Source organism: Sander vitreus, chromosome 16, assembly GCF_031162955.1.
Source record: "Sander vitreus isolate 19-12246 chromosome 16, sanVit1, whole genome shotgun sequence".
NCBI lineage: Eukaryota > Metazoa > Chordata > Actinopteri > Perciformes > Percidae > Sander > Sander vitreus.
The window spans coordinates 30,027,203-30,043,772 of NC_135870.1; the positions used below are offsets into that span (position 1 = coordinate 30,027,203).

At 40.4% G+C, this 16,570-nt stretch overlaps 1 protein-coding gene across 1 annotated transcript in view; it reads left to right on the top strand.

The window, feature by feature from the left end:
• Positions 1-16,570, top strand: part of nrg1 (neuregulin 1) — a 42,826-nt gene that overhangs the window by 23,216 nt on the left and 3,040 nt on the right. The window contains exons 4-6 of the mRNA XM_078272293.1: positions 4,978-5,080; positions 6,048-6,198; positions 6,295-6,416. Coding sequence (XP_078128419.1) covers positions 4,978-5,080; positions 6,048-6,198; positions 6,295-6,416 — 376 coding nt within the window. The remainder of the gene's footprint in view (positions 1-4,977; positions 5,081-6,047; positions 6,199-6,294; positions 6,417-16,570) is intronic.

A 16,570-nucleotide genomic window follows, 5' to 3' on the forward strand; every position in this document is an offset into this window, starting at 1 on the left:
ACCAAATATCTTTTTTTGCACTGGTCAGGGGGTACTTGGCTAAAGAAATTAAAAGGGGGTACATTATTGAAAAAAGGTTTGAGAAACACTGCTCTAAATCATGAAAAATAAACTGATAATATGCATGTTGGGAATGGTGCATGGTTGTCATAGCATGCTAGATGTATAGTGCTGAGTGCTTATTGACTGTTTGGCATGGAGGTCTACAAATGCAGGCACACTGATAGAAGTGCATGCACCAAGCCATACCACTGCAGTAGTGCTGCCTTCAAGTTAGATACATTAAATATCATATTGTATTTGCATCATTTAAAGTATTTCATTACAGTCCAACATGTGTTTTAAAAAACTGAATTGGTGTTTTAAAGGTACAGGAAACCTTAAAATTATGAATTTGTAATGTAACTAAAGCACTGCAAGAAATCAATTGCTGTGAATTTCTTCTAATGTTTTTATCATCTTTATTCCCTGATTCACGGGCTGGGATTTAAACAGTTTGGCAGTGTTTCATGACACACAGAAGAGTCCAGGATGTCTCTTTTGCTTTGTGATTGTCATTAGTGTTGAGAGAATTGAGAGAATACCCATGCCTACTTCACAGGGAAGGACTATTACAGGTGAAACATTTGGTGGCTGTTTCGCCATAAAACCTCCAAGGAGCTTATTCCAAGCGACAAAGAAAAAGTATTATGTGCAGAGCGCGTTTTTTACTCAGAACTGGATACAAAACAAACTAAGCTGACAGTTCAGTGCAGAAAGCAAGGGCTCTAGTGTTGGAATATTGTAAAAGCCTGGCAAAGAGTGAGTTTTTTCCAAATGAAAAATGGAATTGCAACAATGTACAGTTACCCACACATTTCACTGTTACAATTTCTCACTCTGCCTTGAGGCTTGGGAAAGTCAGTGTGAGGAGGTCAGGGTAGTGGATGGCTGAGATTACCATCAGATATTGTAAGCATGGATTTAAAAAAAAAAAAAAGCTGGCAATGGATGAAAATGAATAAAGACATCATTGAATGTAATTGTCCAATATCAACACTCTTGACTGACAACAGGGTTGCAAAAGACAGTGAAATAGAGAGCTTGTTTTTTCATATGTTGGGTTGTTGATGTTTTTTATGTACTTTAGTTCTGTCATTCCTCAGGTGCAGCCAGTTGATAGTCACGCAAACTTTCGATTTGGTTTCCTGTTGTGCTTAACTAGCATTTTAATTCAGGTTACCAAAAGCTTATCGGGCTGAAACATACAGTTTGTGTCTACAATGAGTCATATAAACATTACAAAAGACTTCATCAATATCAACAGGTTTTTGGATATGAGCAGACCTTTTCAAGAATGCGGTTCAAGGAATGAAAGAGAGACGCTGTGTTCACACGGTCCAACAAGTCTTCCACCGCTGGAAAAGTTTGAAAAAATCCATTAGTCATCAGCCATGGAAACAGCGTAGTTTTAATATTGTCTTTTTTGGAATAAGTGCATGAACCGGAATATTATGTGCAGATAAACGTAGTGTGCCATGTTTGTGTTTGGCCATAGCAACCTACACCACGTGGCTTTGTCGTTCCCAATTTTATTTGAAAATTTAATTTAATTGCACATACCACCCTGGTGCCTGGAAAACTTTGAGAAAAGTCAGAATAAACTCTTTTCAAGGTGTTATTTGTTTCCTGTACCTTTAGGATAGATTTCAGATACTTAATGTTTATACAAGTTCATATAGAAAATCCAAGTGTGTAATGTTTGTATAATGACTGTGTTACCCTTAATTCATCAAGCTAAATCTGACTACATCTCTTTAACCTCAAAAACACATACATATGTGAGAACCACAAATATTATCATCTCATCTGAAAAATCAAATTTCCTTTTTGTGTCACCTTTCTACACTGACAGAACATCTTGGGATTGAATTTATGGGTATGGATTGTTCCTTCCTCTGTAAGCTAAAACCCTCTACTAAAGCTAGTTTTCTATTGCCAGATGAAGGGATCATACAGCCTTGACCATCAGCACAAATAAGATATCACATTTGCACATATTGCAATCAAAAATAACACCAACACATCAACATTATTTAATCACTGTGATGCATCTGCAAGCTGTCAAACGTGCCTTTTTAAATGCAGGTCAACAGTTTACCGCTGCTGATTTATTTGAGTATACCATGAAAGCCAAAGAGGCTGTACATTTCTGATGCTGTATGTTCACACCCCTTCGGCTCTCCCTTCCTGCATTTTCTGTTGCAACCAGTGTTCAGCATGAGCCAATAGAGCAGCATCACTGTCCTAACTCCATCCATGCCCTTCCATCTGCCTTTCTGTTTCCACCTCCACCACATCTATGTTTTCAACTATTCTCTCCACTCTTCCTCATACTGTAGCAGCTCTGCACTTTCTGCCTCTTCTCATCACACATTTGCAGAAAAAAATGCATTCAAATGTCTAATATCAACCTGCCCAAAGAAAGCGGATGAGAATTAGCACATTTACCTCAATCTCAATATTTAGTTTTTTTCAATGAGGCAATTACATTAAAATTGAACGCAATATATTCTTATACAATGCCAGCACTAGGACAGTTGACTAATTTAAAAGGTACTGCATGGACCCTGCTGCATCCTTTCAAGTTCTCAGTTTTGGCTGACAAGACAATTAAAGGTCCAATATGTAATATATTTACTGTCGTTAATCACAAAAGGACCACAATATGTCACCAGACATTAAGGAAACATGCTAAGTTAAAATACTATCTCCCTGACAAGAATGCTACGCAACAAAACTGCAGAAATTCATTCCTCGCTTCTGTTCAGCGATCGTAACCGACAGACGGTGACTGTGCCTTGGTTACAGACGCCCGTGAGGTTGCAGTCTTTTTAGCGGCTGTTGCAGTGACGTTAAGCCAAGAAAATGTGGCCGTCAGTCAGGCACAAAACTCCGCAGGGTCACGGTCTTTTTAGTGGTCGGTGTTTTCACGTTTAGCCGATAAAAGGTGACTGTCAGCCGGGTACAGAGCTCTGAAAGAGCACGGGCTTTTATAACCCTCGACATAACAGCAACTAGCAACTCTGCTGCAGAGTAATGTCTGGCAATGTGAGACTAGCATCTAGCTAACATTGACATTGTGGGACGTTGAGTTTAGCGTTCGCAACCTGGCAAACGCTTAAATGCTTGCTGTCAGTATTACATATTGGACCTTTAACCGACACATTCATCAAACAGTTTTAGGCATAAAACCAAATTTCTCTGCAGCTGCTTTATGGAACACTGATATGATATAAATGAGCACTTTATTATTTGATTGCACTTTGGTAAACTGCATGCAGCTGTGGAAAAAAGAAGCCACACTTTACTGATGATTTATATTGGTGGGGTAAATTTGGGTATATCAATACTTATACTTGGGCAAGGTCAAAATGAAGCAAAATGTACAAGCAATGCAAAAGCAAAGATATAGAGATTCACCATAGGAACAGGCCTTTATAATACAGTTACCATCTGTTTCTCCATAATGAGCCTAAGTTCACATATGTATTGAATGTTTTATTTCAAAAATACCATTTGGTATGCAATATGCAAGTATGCTTGGTTATGCACAGTGTGTTTGACAATATAAAAACACCTTAACTATTATCCTGCTAAAATACAGTTTGAAAACAGGACTTCCAAAAGTCCCAGGGAGAATGAACATAAAGGATGGTAACTTACTTGCCAAAAATGAAACTGCGTATTAGAGCTTCTCAATTTGCTAAAATAACAACAGTGCAAAGAAAGACCCAACACTGAAATATGCAGGTATGGGTTTCATGCTCAGTGCTCCTTACACAGCATTGATGAACAATGGAGGATAAAAAGTGAAGGGAAACAGGCTAGTGGATTAGAGGTAATCTTGGAGATATTATGTGATATCAAAGTGTTTCCATATAGACTCCTTTGAAATGAGTTTAAATGTTTTCCATACAGGTATATATATATATATATAAGTGTAAGTAACACACGGGACAAGAATGGGACAGTTAGGGTTAGGAAAAGATCATGGGTGTGGTTACAAAATGCACGTTTAAGTGACATGCTACCATTGCTGCTGTTAAAGCTATAGTGCGTAGTTTCTGTCTCCCCCATGAGGAATTCTAAGTAATGACAACAAAACTGTCTGTCCAAGGAGACATGGAGGATTAAAAAAACATGATGGACTGTTTAGAAGAGGTAATTATCTTTACTCGATTTTCTGCACAGTCACCGGACGCCACAATCTTCTGAACATAGTCATACTGAGAAATCCAAAGAGAGTTGTGTGGAGCTGATAGTCTTAATTAGCTTTGTAGCAACTCATTTGGCAATGGCTTGAATGAAACGGACGTTCATTAACATAAAAATACACACTGAAGCTTTAATACCACGTCATCTTACAGGTCTTACCCAGTGTTACCCTGGTGTGTCTCATATAGACGCTAAAGGGTGCCTTTTGCGTCTGTGTCTGACACTGAAAGCCAATGACCAAGTGTCAGAATTTGACGAGTTGGGAGTGAGAATGGGTTTGAAAGTCAGGATACCTCGGCCTCTGCTGCTTTGACTTTTTAAACTGTCTTCTCACTAGTCCCCCAACTTCATGGAAGCACAATACTAAATCCCTGTAGTACCACTTTAAGCGCTAAAGTAAATCCTTTGTTCCATGAGACTGACCACATTTGGAAGTACTGTAGTACTAGAAAAAAAAGCCTAAGTAACCACAGTCAGTCATAATTCCCATGTTCGGCTGCTGTGAAAGCTTCATGAATGAGGGCCACAGTGGATGTGGATTAGATTTTAATCACGTCGATAGTAGCAAATGACTTCTGATACAAGGATGCAAATGTAAAAACCTCCTTACAGAGCCTTTGCTTATTATTTGGGTTTATGGCTTTAATGGTCTTAATGTATGTGTCTGTATGTGCGTGTTGTACACCTAAAGTTTTAAGATTGGACTGTCCTCTTTTTCAGAAGCTGAGGAGCTGTATCAGAAACGTATTTTAACAATAACAGGAATCTGCATTGCACTCCTAGTCGTTGGAATCATGTGTGTGGTTGCCTACTGCAAAACAAAGTAATTCATGTTACATTTCTGTTTCATTTATAACTTAAAGATACACCCCCTGATTTTAATATAGTGCCCAATAGTTCCCCCAATTCCCAAAATCTCCACAAGTGTGAACTGTGTTGTGTTTGTTTTTTGCATGGCTCATTTTAAAAGTTAGGCTACAAAGTAACACATTTAAGAATAAGTACATGACAATAAAATACTACAAAAAAAGTACGTGAATAAATATTTAGAACCAAGAACAAATCCAATCAATAAAATGTCTAATATGTGTTAGGATGAGATTGAGATGTTTTCCCAGAGGGAGACTGCCTGGGTGTCATGACAGCAAAAGCTCAGCCACCTTGAGTTTTGAACTTTGAGTCGGAAACAAAAATTTTGTTCTGATCAACTGAGAGGCCTAAGCCAGTGAACCCAAAACTGTGGTAATAATATGCCTGTTGAGTCTTATCGGGATGGGAAGTCTTCTGCGCAGCAGAATTTGGAACTCATAGTAATTGTGCTAGAGCTTCTAGGCTTAAACATTAATACAAGAAATTACAATAGTCAAGACTCAATACCAAAATTGACCCAGCGGTTTTTGAAAACCAACTTTGAGTTAGTAGCCAGGTGGTCTAATGCACTGTAACATTTCAAGTGATCTCATTCAGACAAATGTCCTGGGTTTTACAAATACATTAAGCTAGACATCATCCGCATAGCAATGATCAGAGATACAGGCAAACCAAATGAGTTGAGACATTTGGGGATTTTGTGGTGCTATTGGACACAATAACAATATTATGAAGTGTATTTTGTATTGACCTCTATACGTTAAAAAAAATATCAATTACCATTACTACAGCCAAGCCATAAAATGAAATTGGGGTATATTTATTACTTTATATATCTACATTTGGAACTTTCCCCTCAGACATGTTGTCCAGTTGTGATCTGGGCCTCTTCACAATCTAGTTTGTTTCTTCACAAACAGGAAGCAGAGGAAGAAGCTCCATGACCGTCTGAGGCAGAGCCTGAGGAAAAAGAGGAAAAATACCAATACTGGTATTGGCCCCAATCTGGCAAGCTCAGCCAGAGGACGTCAGATTTCTAACTTGCCTCTTCAAGATTTGCAGCTTATCAATGTATGCTGCATTGGTGTTAAATAAAAGGTGTCAAAACCTGTTAAATCTGTGCACACATGTCAATTGTCAATCTGTTTTCTGCTCCTCTTTTTATAGCAATGTAATGGGACGACTATACAGCATGCATCTGAGATGGAGACAGAAACAAACTTCTCAACAAGCAAAAGTGCTTTAACTGCGCATGAACCCACCACATTCACCCACATCTCTAGCCAAAGGTAAGGAAGAACTTAAAATATGCTGTAAGTTTGGTAAATTTGTTCCTATTTCCGGCCGGATGTCCATCCCCTTCCTCTTTCTTTGTGTTGGTGTTCTAAACCCTGATGGATATACGGTATAAGGACTATGGTTAACTCAGCCTGGTCTCACAGAATTCCGTGAAATGATCACAAACTGTTAACACTGCATTACGTGGTGGTGGCACGGATTGTGTGAAAATTCCGTGTAGCCACCACGGAAAACAATGCCAATGTAAAGTCAATTAGAAGATGACATTAGACTATGGTAGTGAGTAGTATGAAAGCCAGAAAATCCGCGTAGGGAGGTTGGTTGGGGTAGAAACACAGGACTTTCACCCAGGAGACCGGGGATTGTGTCCCTGCGTGTCACGTTTCCTAAACCCAACCGTAATAGTCCATTCTTCTTTTCCTAAACCCAACCGTCCAGTTGTTGTCCTGCATCCCGTTCTTCTTTTCCTAAACCCATCCGTCTCGTTGTTGTCCCGCATGTCATGGAAAGGTAAGCCCACCCACAACCTTTTCCTCAACTTAAGGGGCCGTGTTCATTTCACGGAATTCTTCCGTGGGTCCATCACGGAATTTTTTGCGATTCCGTGAAACTGCCACAGATTTTGAGTTAAGGGGTCGTGTTCATTTCACGGAATTCTGTGAGATCAGGTTGGGTTAACTGCTCCTCAGATCTCTGCAGGGTAAATCCAGACAGCTAGCTAGACTATCTGTCCAATCTGTTGCATACGGTGGCCCTGAAGTGCAAATCACAACAGCAAATAGAAAAACACAACGGCAAATAGGAAAACAGAACAGCAAATATGAAAACACGACAGCAAATATGAAAACACAACAGAAAATAGGAAAACACTTCAATAAATCATAAAACACAACGGCAAATAGGAAAACACGACAGCAAATATGAAAACACGACAGCAAACATGAAAACACGACAGCAAACAGGAAAACACGACAGGAAATATGAAAACACAACAGCAAACAAACACAACAGCAAATATGAAAACACAACAGCAAATAGGAAAACACTTCAATAAATCATAAAACACAACAGCAAATAGGAAAACACGACAGCAAATAGGAAAACACGACAGCAAATAGGAAAACACGACAGTAAATATGAAAACACAACAGCAAATAGGAAAACACGACAGCAAATATGAAAACACGACAGCAAATATGAAAACACAACAGCAAATAGGAAAACACTTCAATAAATCATAAAACACGACGGCAAATAGGAAAACACGACAGCAAATATGAAAACACGACAGCAAACATGAAAACACGACAGCAAACAGGAAAACACGACGGGAAATATGAAAACACGACAGCAAATATGAAAACACGACAGCAAATATGAAAACACGACAGCAAATAGGAAAACAAAACGGCATTAACTTCTACCGGAAAAGGTAGGGCCTATCTAGCAGAGGACGGAGCCTCCTGATTGGACAGACGGACTGTCTCTCTGTTAAAAGTAGGCGCTTTTCCGTGTTTTTTCACCTCTCCTTCCTGTTAATTAATTTAAATAAGGTGACCAGGAGCACCGCCCTCCAGACGCCCAATGTCAGTGAAGGAGCCAATTTCTTTGGCTTTTGGATTACTTCAGAAAATAAGCTCTGTGGCAAACAACAATGTATGTTACTTAAATGATAAGATAATGTTCACAAATAAACTCCACTACTCCACAACGAACTACACCACAGTCACATAACGTCACCACCACTAGCTTCCAAATGATTTTGCGTGTTCTCATTTAGCCACTTATTAGAAGTTGATTTTTAAGACATGTAAATGCTTCAAAATTCACGAGTAGGGTATTTACTGACAGTAGAACAAAAAGAGAAAATCTCTTAAGCTTGTGTTAACCGCAGACCATATTTCATCCGTCATCTAACCAAAACCCATTCTAAAATTTACTTTAAGACAAGGCGACCGAAAGGTCAAAAACTCATTTTGGGGTTTTAGGACCGATTGTGCGTTTCATTTACCTCGGAAGCCAGAGCTGGGAATGACGTCGAGCCCGAGTTGAATGAGTTCCATTTACAAGTCCGATTCTTCATTGTGGGGGTAGCTCTAGCCAGTTAGCCATTGTTAGCAATACCAATTGATAACAATGCATTAGGCTGTCCAAGACATTGGTTATTTCTTGCAGATTTTATGTATCTATTCTGCCACTTATTTGCCAAGCCATTGGTATAATAGTAGGAATATGCTCATTTGGACAAGATTACCTACTGACAACAATGGCATTTCATTGCTTTCATTAGCTGGACTGCAAGGTCAAGTAGGAATTTTGCTTAATTATATAATACTGTATGGGGAATCTTCACATTCAAATGTCTAAAAACCACAAGACCTATGTTATATATTTTGTTGAGTTGTGTACTTACATTATGTCAAATGTTTCCAATGTTCAAACCCAGAGAAATCTGTCATTTTAATCAGGGGCACGGACAGTGTCATTTGGTCATGTTGTGGTTGTCTAACAGAAGCTGTCATAACTTTTTATCCAGTTTTAAGCAACATTTTTAAATTTAAGATACACTTTGTAGATCTTAGTTGTTTCAACTATATTTTTAACCAGATGAAGGAGTTTAGACATCAGATATCTGGATCTTAAGTTATCAGAGAAACAAGCCGAGCAAATTGTGGCAGCTCTCCACCAACAAGCCGAACAGCGGCAGATTTTTTACGTGAAACTGCTGTGCTTGTACCAGTGTTGTGACCAAGTCATCTTCGCTCAAGTCCCTGGTAAGTTATTTGGTCCAAGTCTCAAGCAAGTCTTGAGTTATTTTTGGGGGAAGGTCAAGTGAAGTCACAGGTTACAGTATGTAAAGTTATGTCCAGACCCTAGTTTAAGCAGGTCAAGTCCCAAATCAAGTCACTTTTTTTTTACACCCAAGATAAAGCACTCTTACCTTAAGTATCCGGTCCCTATGAAGAGAAAAGACAAGGTATTAGTAGCCCACCTAATAAAATGTTCGGCTAGTTTGTATAACTAGTACAACAAAGATTGCAATGAATTTAATCTGTATTATAATTATTGATATTCAGAGAAACGGTCTTGCAGGCTTGTTTAGATCCCAAAGTGAATACTCGTGGCACAGACGCAGCCATTGTGCTGGTCTGGTCCGACTAAAGCCAGTCATCCAATCATGACAAATCGTCCAATCACGGTTCACAGTTTGCGCTGCTGTTGCTGCGTAGCGTAATAGTTAGATAGACAGAAACGTGATGACATTCAATTATATTATTTTATATTTAACAGCTTACATTCAAACTTATGAATACACCAAGTCAAGTCTCGAGTCATTAACTTAAAAGTCGAGTCTCAAGTCATTTGTTTTTTGTCAAGTGGCAAGTCATCAAAACGGTGACTCAAGTCAACTTGAGTCCAAGTCTCAAGTCCACATCTCTGCTTTGTACTGGTTGACATCACCAGGTCTGTTTTGAAGAGGAGGAGACGTCTGTGGATAATTCTGGATCTTAAGCAATCAGAGGGGCATTAACATGCTCTATTGCTCCAAAATGCACAGAATTGTCTGCACCAGGATGTGCTGTGCCACAAATCAAACCCCCTGTCAGTTCTGTGTGTGCACTGAAAAGAAATCTGGTATTCATACACGGCCGTGCACTGAAAAGGGATGTGTAAAGAGAAAGGCAGTGGGAGCAAGACGGACGGTTCATCTGGCACATGCTAACATTTTGAAAGAGCACTTACAAGAGGGATGTATTTGTTTGGACGTTGAGTTCATATATTAACAATCTTTCTCCAGAATTGCAAACTCTGCCTGAAGCTGTAATAAACATTATTTTGACTATTATAATTGAACTGGATAAAACAGAACGGGATAAAGCATCCTTATTAGGTTCCACTTTCTTAAATTTTGGCAGGCTCAATCCTGATTGGCTAAACATATAACACATTTGAAAAGAGTTTCAGTTGCTGATTATATAATTAAACAAAACTGCTGCATCAGTAAATCAGACTTATAATTCATGCAGACTGCAAGCAGACTGTGAGCAAACTGGAATGAAATACAGTGAAAGGCTCAGGTACAGAAATTTGACCCACAATATATTTATGTCATGGTCTAGTGGCCTGTCTGAAACCTGTCTCCATGTAAACGACCACCTCCCTGTCTCTGCAGCTGGAGTAATGACTGGAGCAACAGTGTTCTGTCTGACACTGAGTCTGTCTCGGTGATGTCATTGGCGGAGAATAGCCAGCGTGCCACACAGAGCAGACGGGATCGTCTGAATGCCACTGGCGGCAGCAGAGACTTAAGTGCTCATTCAAAGAAGTGCCGAGACACACCCAACCTCGACAGGGACTTGCCTTAAAGTACAAGGTAATTTGATAAATACTTTGAGTCACAAACATGGAACGCATACACAAATAATCACGGATAATGACTCATAACGATTAATAATCAATAAAGGATCCATTGTCCAACTACAACTAAAAGCAAAAAGTTGAAAGTTCGAAGATGGCGAGGGAGATTAAGAGAGTTGAGACACTTTGGGCGAACTTGTGTCGCAGACATGAGGTACAAATGGTGGACGTAGTGCCAATATGGCGTGGAGCTAAGCTGAGTTACACGAAAGACTAGCTGTGCAATTAAAAGGTGTGTGAATGCCAGTTAGAGCATGTAGATATGCGTGTTTATGCGAGTGTATGTGGATGTGGTTAGTAAAAAGGAAGAAAGACATAGGAAAGCACACAAAGCAAGGCAAAGCAATACATGAGATTCTGACTTCCATCGTGGAGAATACCCAATCCCTTCATCCACTCACAGCTCGGCTGTGTGTCGCCAGAGTTCTAATCTTTTGAACAATGAAGAGTTGATTAACCGTATCCCCAGAAGCACATAGCTAACATCCCAATGGTGCTTTAACACAGCGGTCTAATTCACATTGATACAGTAAGACTCACACAGCAATAAAGATTACAAATACATCAAATAGCAAACTAATTAATTCTCCCTGCCCAGAACTATAGCCTCTTACATGAGATTGCTTCCTGTAACAATTTAGGTAGGGGTGTCCCAGAGTAAGAATTTTCATAGTCAAATCAGAATTGTCAAGTTTTGCCTATCGTGGACTGATTGTTGAATCATGTGGGTGGGGGCGACGCCGATCACAGATCATTGAAAGTTAAATGTAAATCTGTCATGGGGCGGTTGGAAAAGCTTCAAAGATTCGCGACGAGACAAAACGTTTAGAACGTTGCAGGGAAAAGTTGCAGCGGTCAGAACCGGTCAGGAGGCGCAACGAGCGCCCCCAAACACAGTATATGGTGGAGCGACCGTTGTTAAAACAGAACAGTGAATCAGAGAAGTAAAACGTTTTCGCCGTTTCATCACTAGAAATGCAGCTGTAGCAAGCATCTTACTATCACTAACGTCATCCACATTCATATTTAGACGCAACAGATGATATCCAGCTACAAAAAAAGCCTAGAAGTTAGGAAGGAAGTACAAAGAGTCTTTTTGTGCTGTGAAGATGATACACCGTCTTATCTCCTCGCATTAGTGTAAACTGGCAGGTTTTAGAACGCTGCTTATTGCCACACTGCAAGTAGCTGCAAGTAGCTGCAAGTAGCTGAAAGTTGTACACTTGTCTCATCCAGAATCTTTGGTCTGAACTAGACTTTGCGGCGGTGTGAAGATTCTACTGTGAGACTGGCAGTCGAATCCGGCTCTTTTGATCGAAAGCATTGAATATTCTACTGTTCAGGGTCACCCCTAGATTTAGGTGTGTTTTATTCCGTCCGAGTTGAACAAATATGGGCCCTTAAGTTGCTTATCTATCTTAGCTAATTTAACAGCAAGCTCGTCCTTCAGGGGGCAGCGAAGTAAACAGCTGAGTCGACTTGGTGAAGAAAGTGTGCAGGTCTTAGGAGTTATACTTCTATTCCGTGGAGAGCGATTTCGCCAAACCAAAACGCGTTGCAATGAACACAGTCTGTCAAATGTCCACCGAGGTGGAGCACTGCTAATTAAAAGTACAACCCTTTGACAGTGTGTGTCTCCTGAAGCAGCTGGACGAGGCTCGTCCAGTGGGAAGCCAGGATCTGAATTCAGACCTAAAGTACTGTATATCGACGGTACTTTATTTCCGGAATTGTTCCAGTGTCGCCGGAAATTCCGCCAGATGTCCCTCATTTTAGGCCGGATGTCCGTCACCTTCCTCTTTCTTTGTGTTGGCGTTCTAACCTCTGGTGGATTTGTGAGGACTATGGTTAACTGCTCCTCAGATCTCTGCAGGGTAAATCCAGACAGCTAGCAAGACTAATCTGTCCAATCAGAGTTTTCTGTTGCACGACTAAAACAACCTTTGAATGAAGACGACCTTCCTCCGCAGCGCTGTGGAGGAAGGTCTGGCAATGCAAAACTGAAGAGCCCCAACCAGCGACCCACGTTGGTGCTCTGCCTCCTCCTCCATTCCTTCTGGTCTATTCTTTTATTGCTGCCTCCCCATCACTCCTCATTACCCAAACGTTTCTCCAGCCTGTAATAACCATTACACACTGCCATAACAGCACCACCATCCCAGCCCGCTTCATCACTCTATCGACCTTCTCCCGTCGCTCCAGCATTACGCCAGCAGAATATCTCTGGCAATCATGTTAATCTAGCTCAGCTCCTTCGGCCATATCACATCGACACAATCGAGCCAAGGGAATTGCAGACTAACCAAGGTTTATTGTTTTTCCTGTACAGCACTTTGTAACTTGGGTTTGAAAAGTGCTATGCAAATAAATCACTGTTAGCGCAGCTTCGTCATCCACTACCTTCAGGGTCAAAGGACCTCACTTCCACTGAGTTAGCTTTAGCCGTGATACAATCTGCTCAGCATTTCCAGATCGAAGATCCAAGCTGTTTTTTTTTGTTTTTTTTAAATCATACTGGATTTACTTTCTGAGGGACAGGCTTTTACAGCTTTTAAAGGCTTTTCACTACACAGGCAGGGCCTCCAGTACACCCATTAAGCATCAATAGTGTCATTGCTATGTGTGAAAAAAAAAAAAATGCCTTCGCTCCCTTTTTTGGTCGTAATTTTCAACCAGGGTAGCAAACTAATAATACAAAGTGCATCCATATTTCCATGGGCCAATAGTAAACTTTTCAAAGGTCAACTCTGACCTGCAAGTCGACAAGCACTGTCTGGAGATTGCAGCTAAACAGGAAACACAGGGCCAGATGTACGTACATTTGCGAATGCAGCGTTATCAGCGCCATGGCCAACCCACAGAAAGATGTGATACTTGAGCTTACGTCGTATTTACCAAACCTGCAATTCATCGGGTAATCTCTAATCTTTCTATCATGGATCAGCCACCATGTGTTGTGCCTGAACGCATTCATTGAACGATAGTTCATGAACTCGTTCATATTTTGGGTGAACATTCAATAGGGCACCCAATCTGGCAACACCAGCCACCAGTGTCGCACCGCCGCATGCATCATCAAAACAAAAAGCAGCATGTAGGCGACATAGACAGTACATAAGAATGGACCAACAGATCCCATTGCTCTGGACGGAGACCAGTGAAGGATATTAGAAGCACTTTTCCGGTGAGCGCTGAGCGTTACTGAGCAGCCTGCAACTGAGAGAGACGACGTAGATGTGACGTGAGCAACCTGTCTGAAAGTTGGAAGTCTTCTGGTAGCTGTGCCAAGAGAAATCTCAATCATTCCCAATCTAGCAGAGACGGAGAGCGTAGGTATATGTAAGGAGATAACATAGACACAGGCTAATTATTGATCACTAAAATGATAGTTAACATTAGTAATTAAACTTAAACAGCTAATGTAAGTTCAAACTGCCTGCGAGCTTCTCCTGTACTATACGGTAACTCCTCTACTATGAGACAGGAAGTCTCGTGGTTATGACCCAATCGTTAGCCTATTGTTATAAAAACGTCTGCTACGGAGCCATAACGTGAGCTACAAGGTAATGGAGCCTTTTATACATTGTCGTGTTTCTTTAGAAATAAACAATGGACAAATAAAGTCTTTAAACGCATCAGATGTAAAGTTATTCGCTGTCAAAGTGACGTCAAAATGAATGGCAGTCAATGGGATGCTAACGTCGGGTGATCGTTTGGTAGCATCAAAATGGCGCCATAGGAGGTTCGAGCTCTGAAGCGAAGCTTACCCCCTTGGTAGGCAACGAAGCAGCAAGGAGGCGTTGTATGATCATTTAAACAAGTTTTATGACAAGGTCAGTGAAAAAAATCTTACATTTCTGTGCAAACTTTGCCCGCCAGTTTTCAAAAAGAGAATCCGCACTTCAGTCACATCTACAGCAACCCTGAAATGGCACATTGAACTGAAGCAACATATGAAAAAAAAGAACTATTAACTAGTTCATTTTTGGAACTGTGAACTTAGTTCAAAATTTTGAAGTATGAACTATGAACTGAACTAGTTCATTTTAACATTTGTGAACTGAACTTTGAAGTAGTTCATGTAGAAAGTGATCTTTCCTAACACTGTCAGCCACCAAGTCAGTCAAAACAGCGAAAACAAAGATTAAGCGATAACAAAGTTGATCTGCTTGTTTATAGGTAACAGCTTGATGTGTGTTATTTCAGCATTAGTGGTGGGGAAATGTATGTATTGACTAGTGCGCTGTAGCAAAGTGTTAAGTACTGGTGCTATGATACGGCTGAGTGCAGACTGAGATATTCCCACTGCTGATGCTATGACTGTTTGAAATGATGTCAATGATGCCAATATTTGTAATGTAGCGAGGAGTTTAACAACTGCTGGAATGGAATGTGAACGCTGAGTCGGAGATTCAATTTCATCTTTGATTTCTTCCAGTAACTGTAATATTGCATGGCTGCTTCTGTCTTTGTCTTGCTGGGATTACTGCTGCCATTTCACCAGGAGGCATATGCCAGGAAACCCGCTTGCACTTGCTTTTAAGAGGTGGAGAATTTTTACCGCAAAAAAGAGGCGCACTTTCACGGGCGGTTTTTGTACATACCGCGGAATACATACTGTACTTAGGCGCACTTTACGCTTCCCCTCCCATCTCTTTATAGGAAACTCCCACTTTCCCCTTGACCCTCCCATGAATGCATATGCATGACACAGAAAAGCGCAATATGCCATTTTCAGTCCACGCGACTTGAGCTTTTACCTCAGTCCGGCCTGTTTGTACATACCTCACCATGCTTTTACGCACACGTTGCGAAACAAATACGCCTGAAGAGGGTGCAAACGCGTTAGTACAGCTCCTGTGTACACCCAGTCTTGTAATTGTCTGTTGTGCTGGATTTAATAGAAGTGAATGTGAAAGGGATTATACATTTGTAGGATGGAAACGGAATGTGACTGTACCTAAACAGTGAGGTTGAAGGTACATTCCCCATTTTGTTATAACACCTACTGCACCAAATCCCTCAGTCTCCTCTCAGCTCAGTGATGTTTTGAAACTAAACAGTTTAGAATAAATTTGGGGATTTAGGGTGCTTTTGGTTGTTATAGCAAAATCAGGGGAATGTACAGTTATGGTCATATTGTTCCAAAGTGAACATTTGTTGGTTTGTTATGATAGAGTTACTGGAGAGTACTTACTGTAAGTGGTTCACAAATGGTGTCTGATGAGCCATTATGTCAGGAATATGATGGATGAATCCATATTGTAGAGGGCTCAGTGGTTAGCACGTCACCTCAGCAGGGCTCAAATCCATCAACCGGTTGGGCCTATCACAACACATACATTTAAACACTGTAATTGAATGTGATTATGAAAATTGAAATATAAGGCGACATAAATTACTTAAAATTGCTCATATTTGAAAGTTGTCTGATCTGTGTGTTTCCCGAGACACACCCTTTCAGGAGTCGCCTTTTTATCCCTTTTGCGATAAAGAATCTGCCTCTTAACTCTTGAAAGAAGAAACAAAGATCCCTGCTTTTACAGTATGCGTCATGCCCCTGAATATGCAGCTTCCTCTGTTAACCTAGAAATAATGTGATTATTATTTATTGTGTGATAACGTATGCTGATGTCATTGGCCTTGCATGAACCTGTAGTTGGTTGTGTATTAGACTCAGTATTATGTTCACTAACTGTGGTACACACACTTTGCACATGAACAT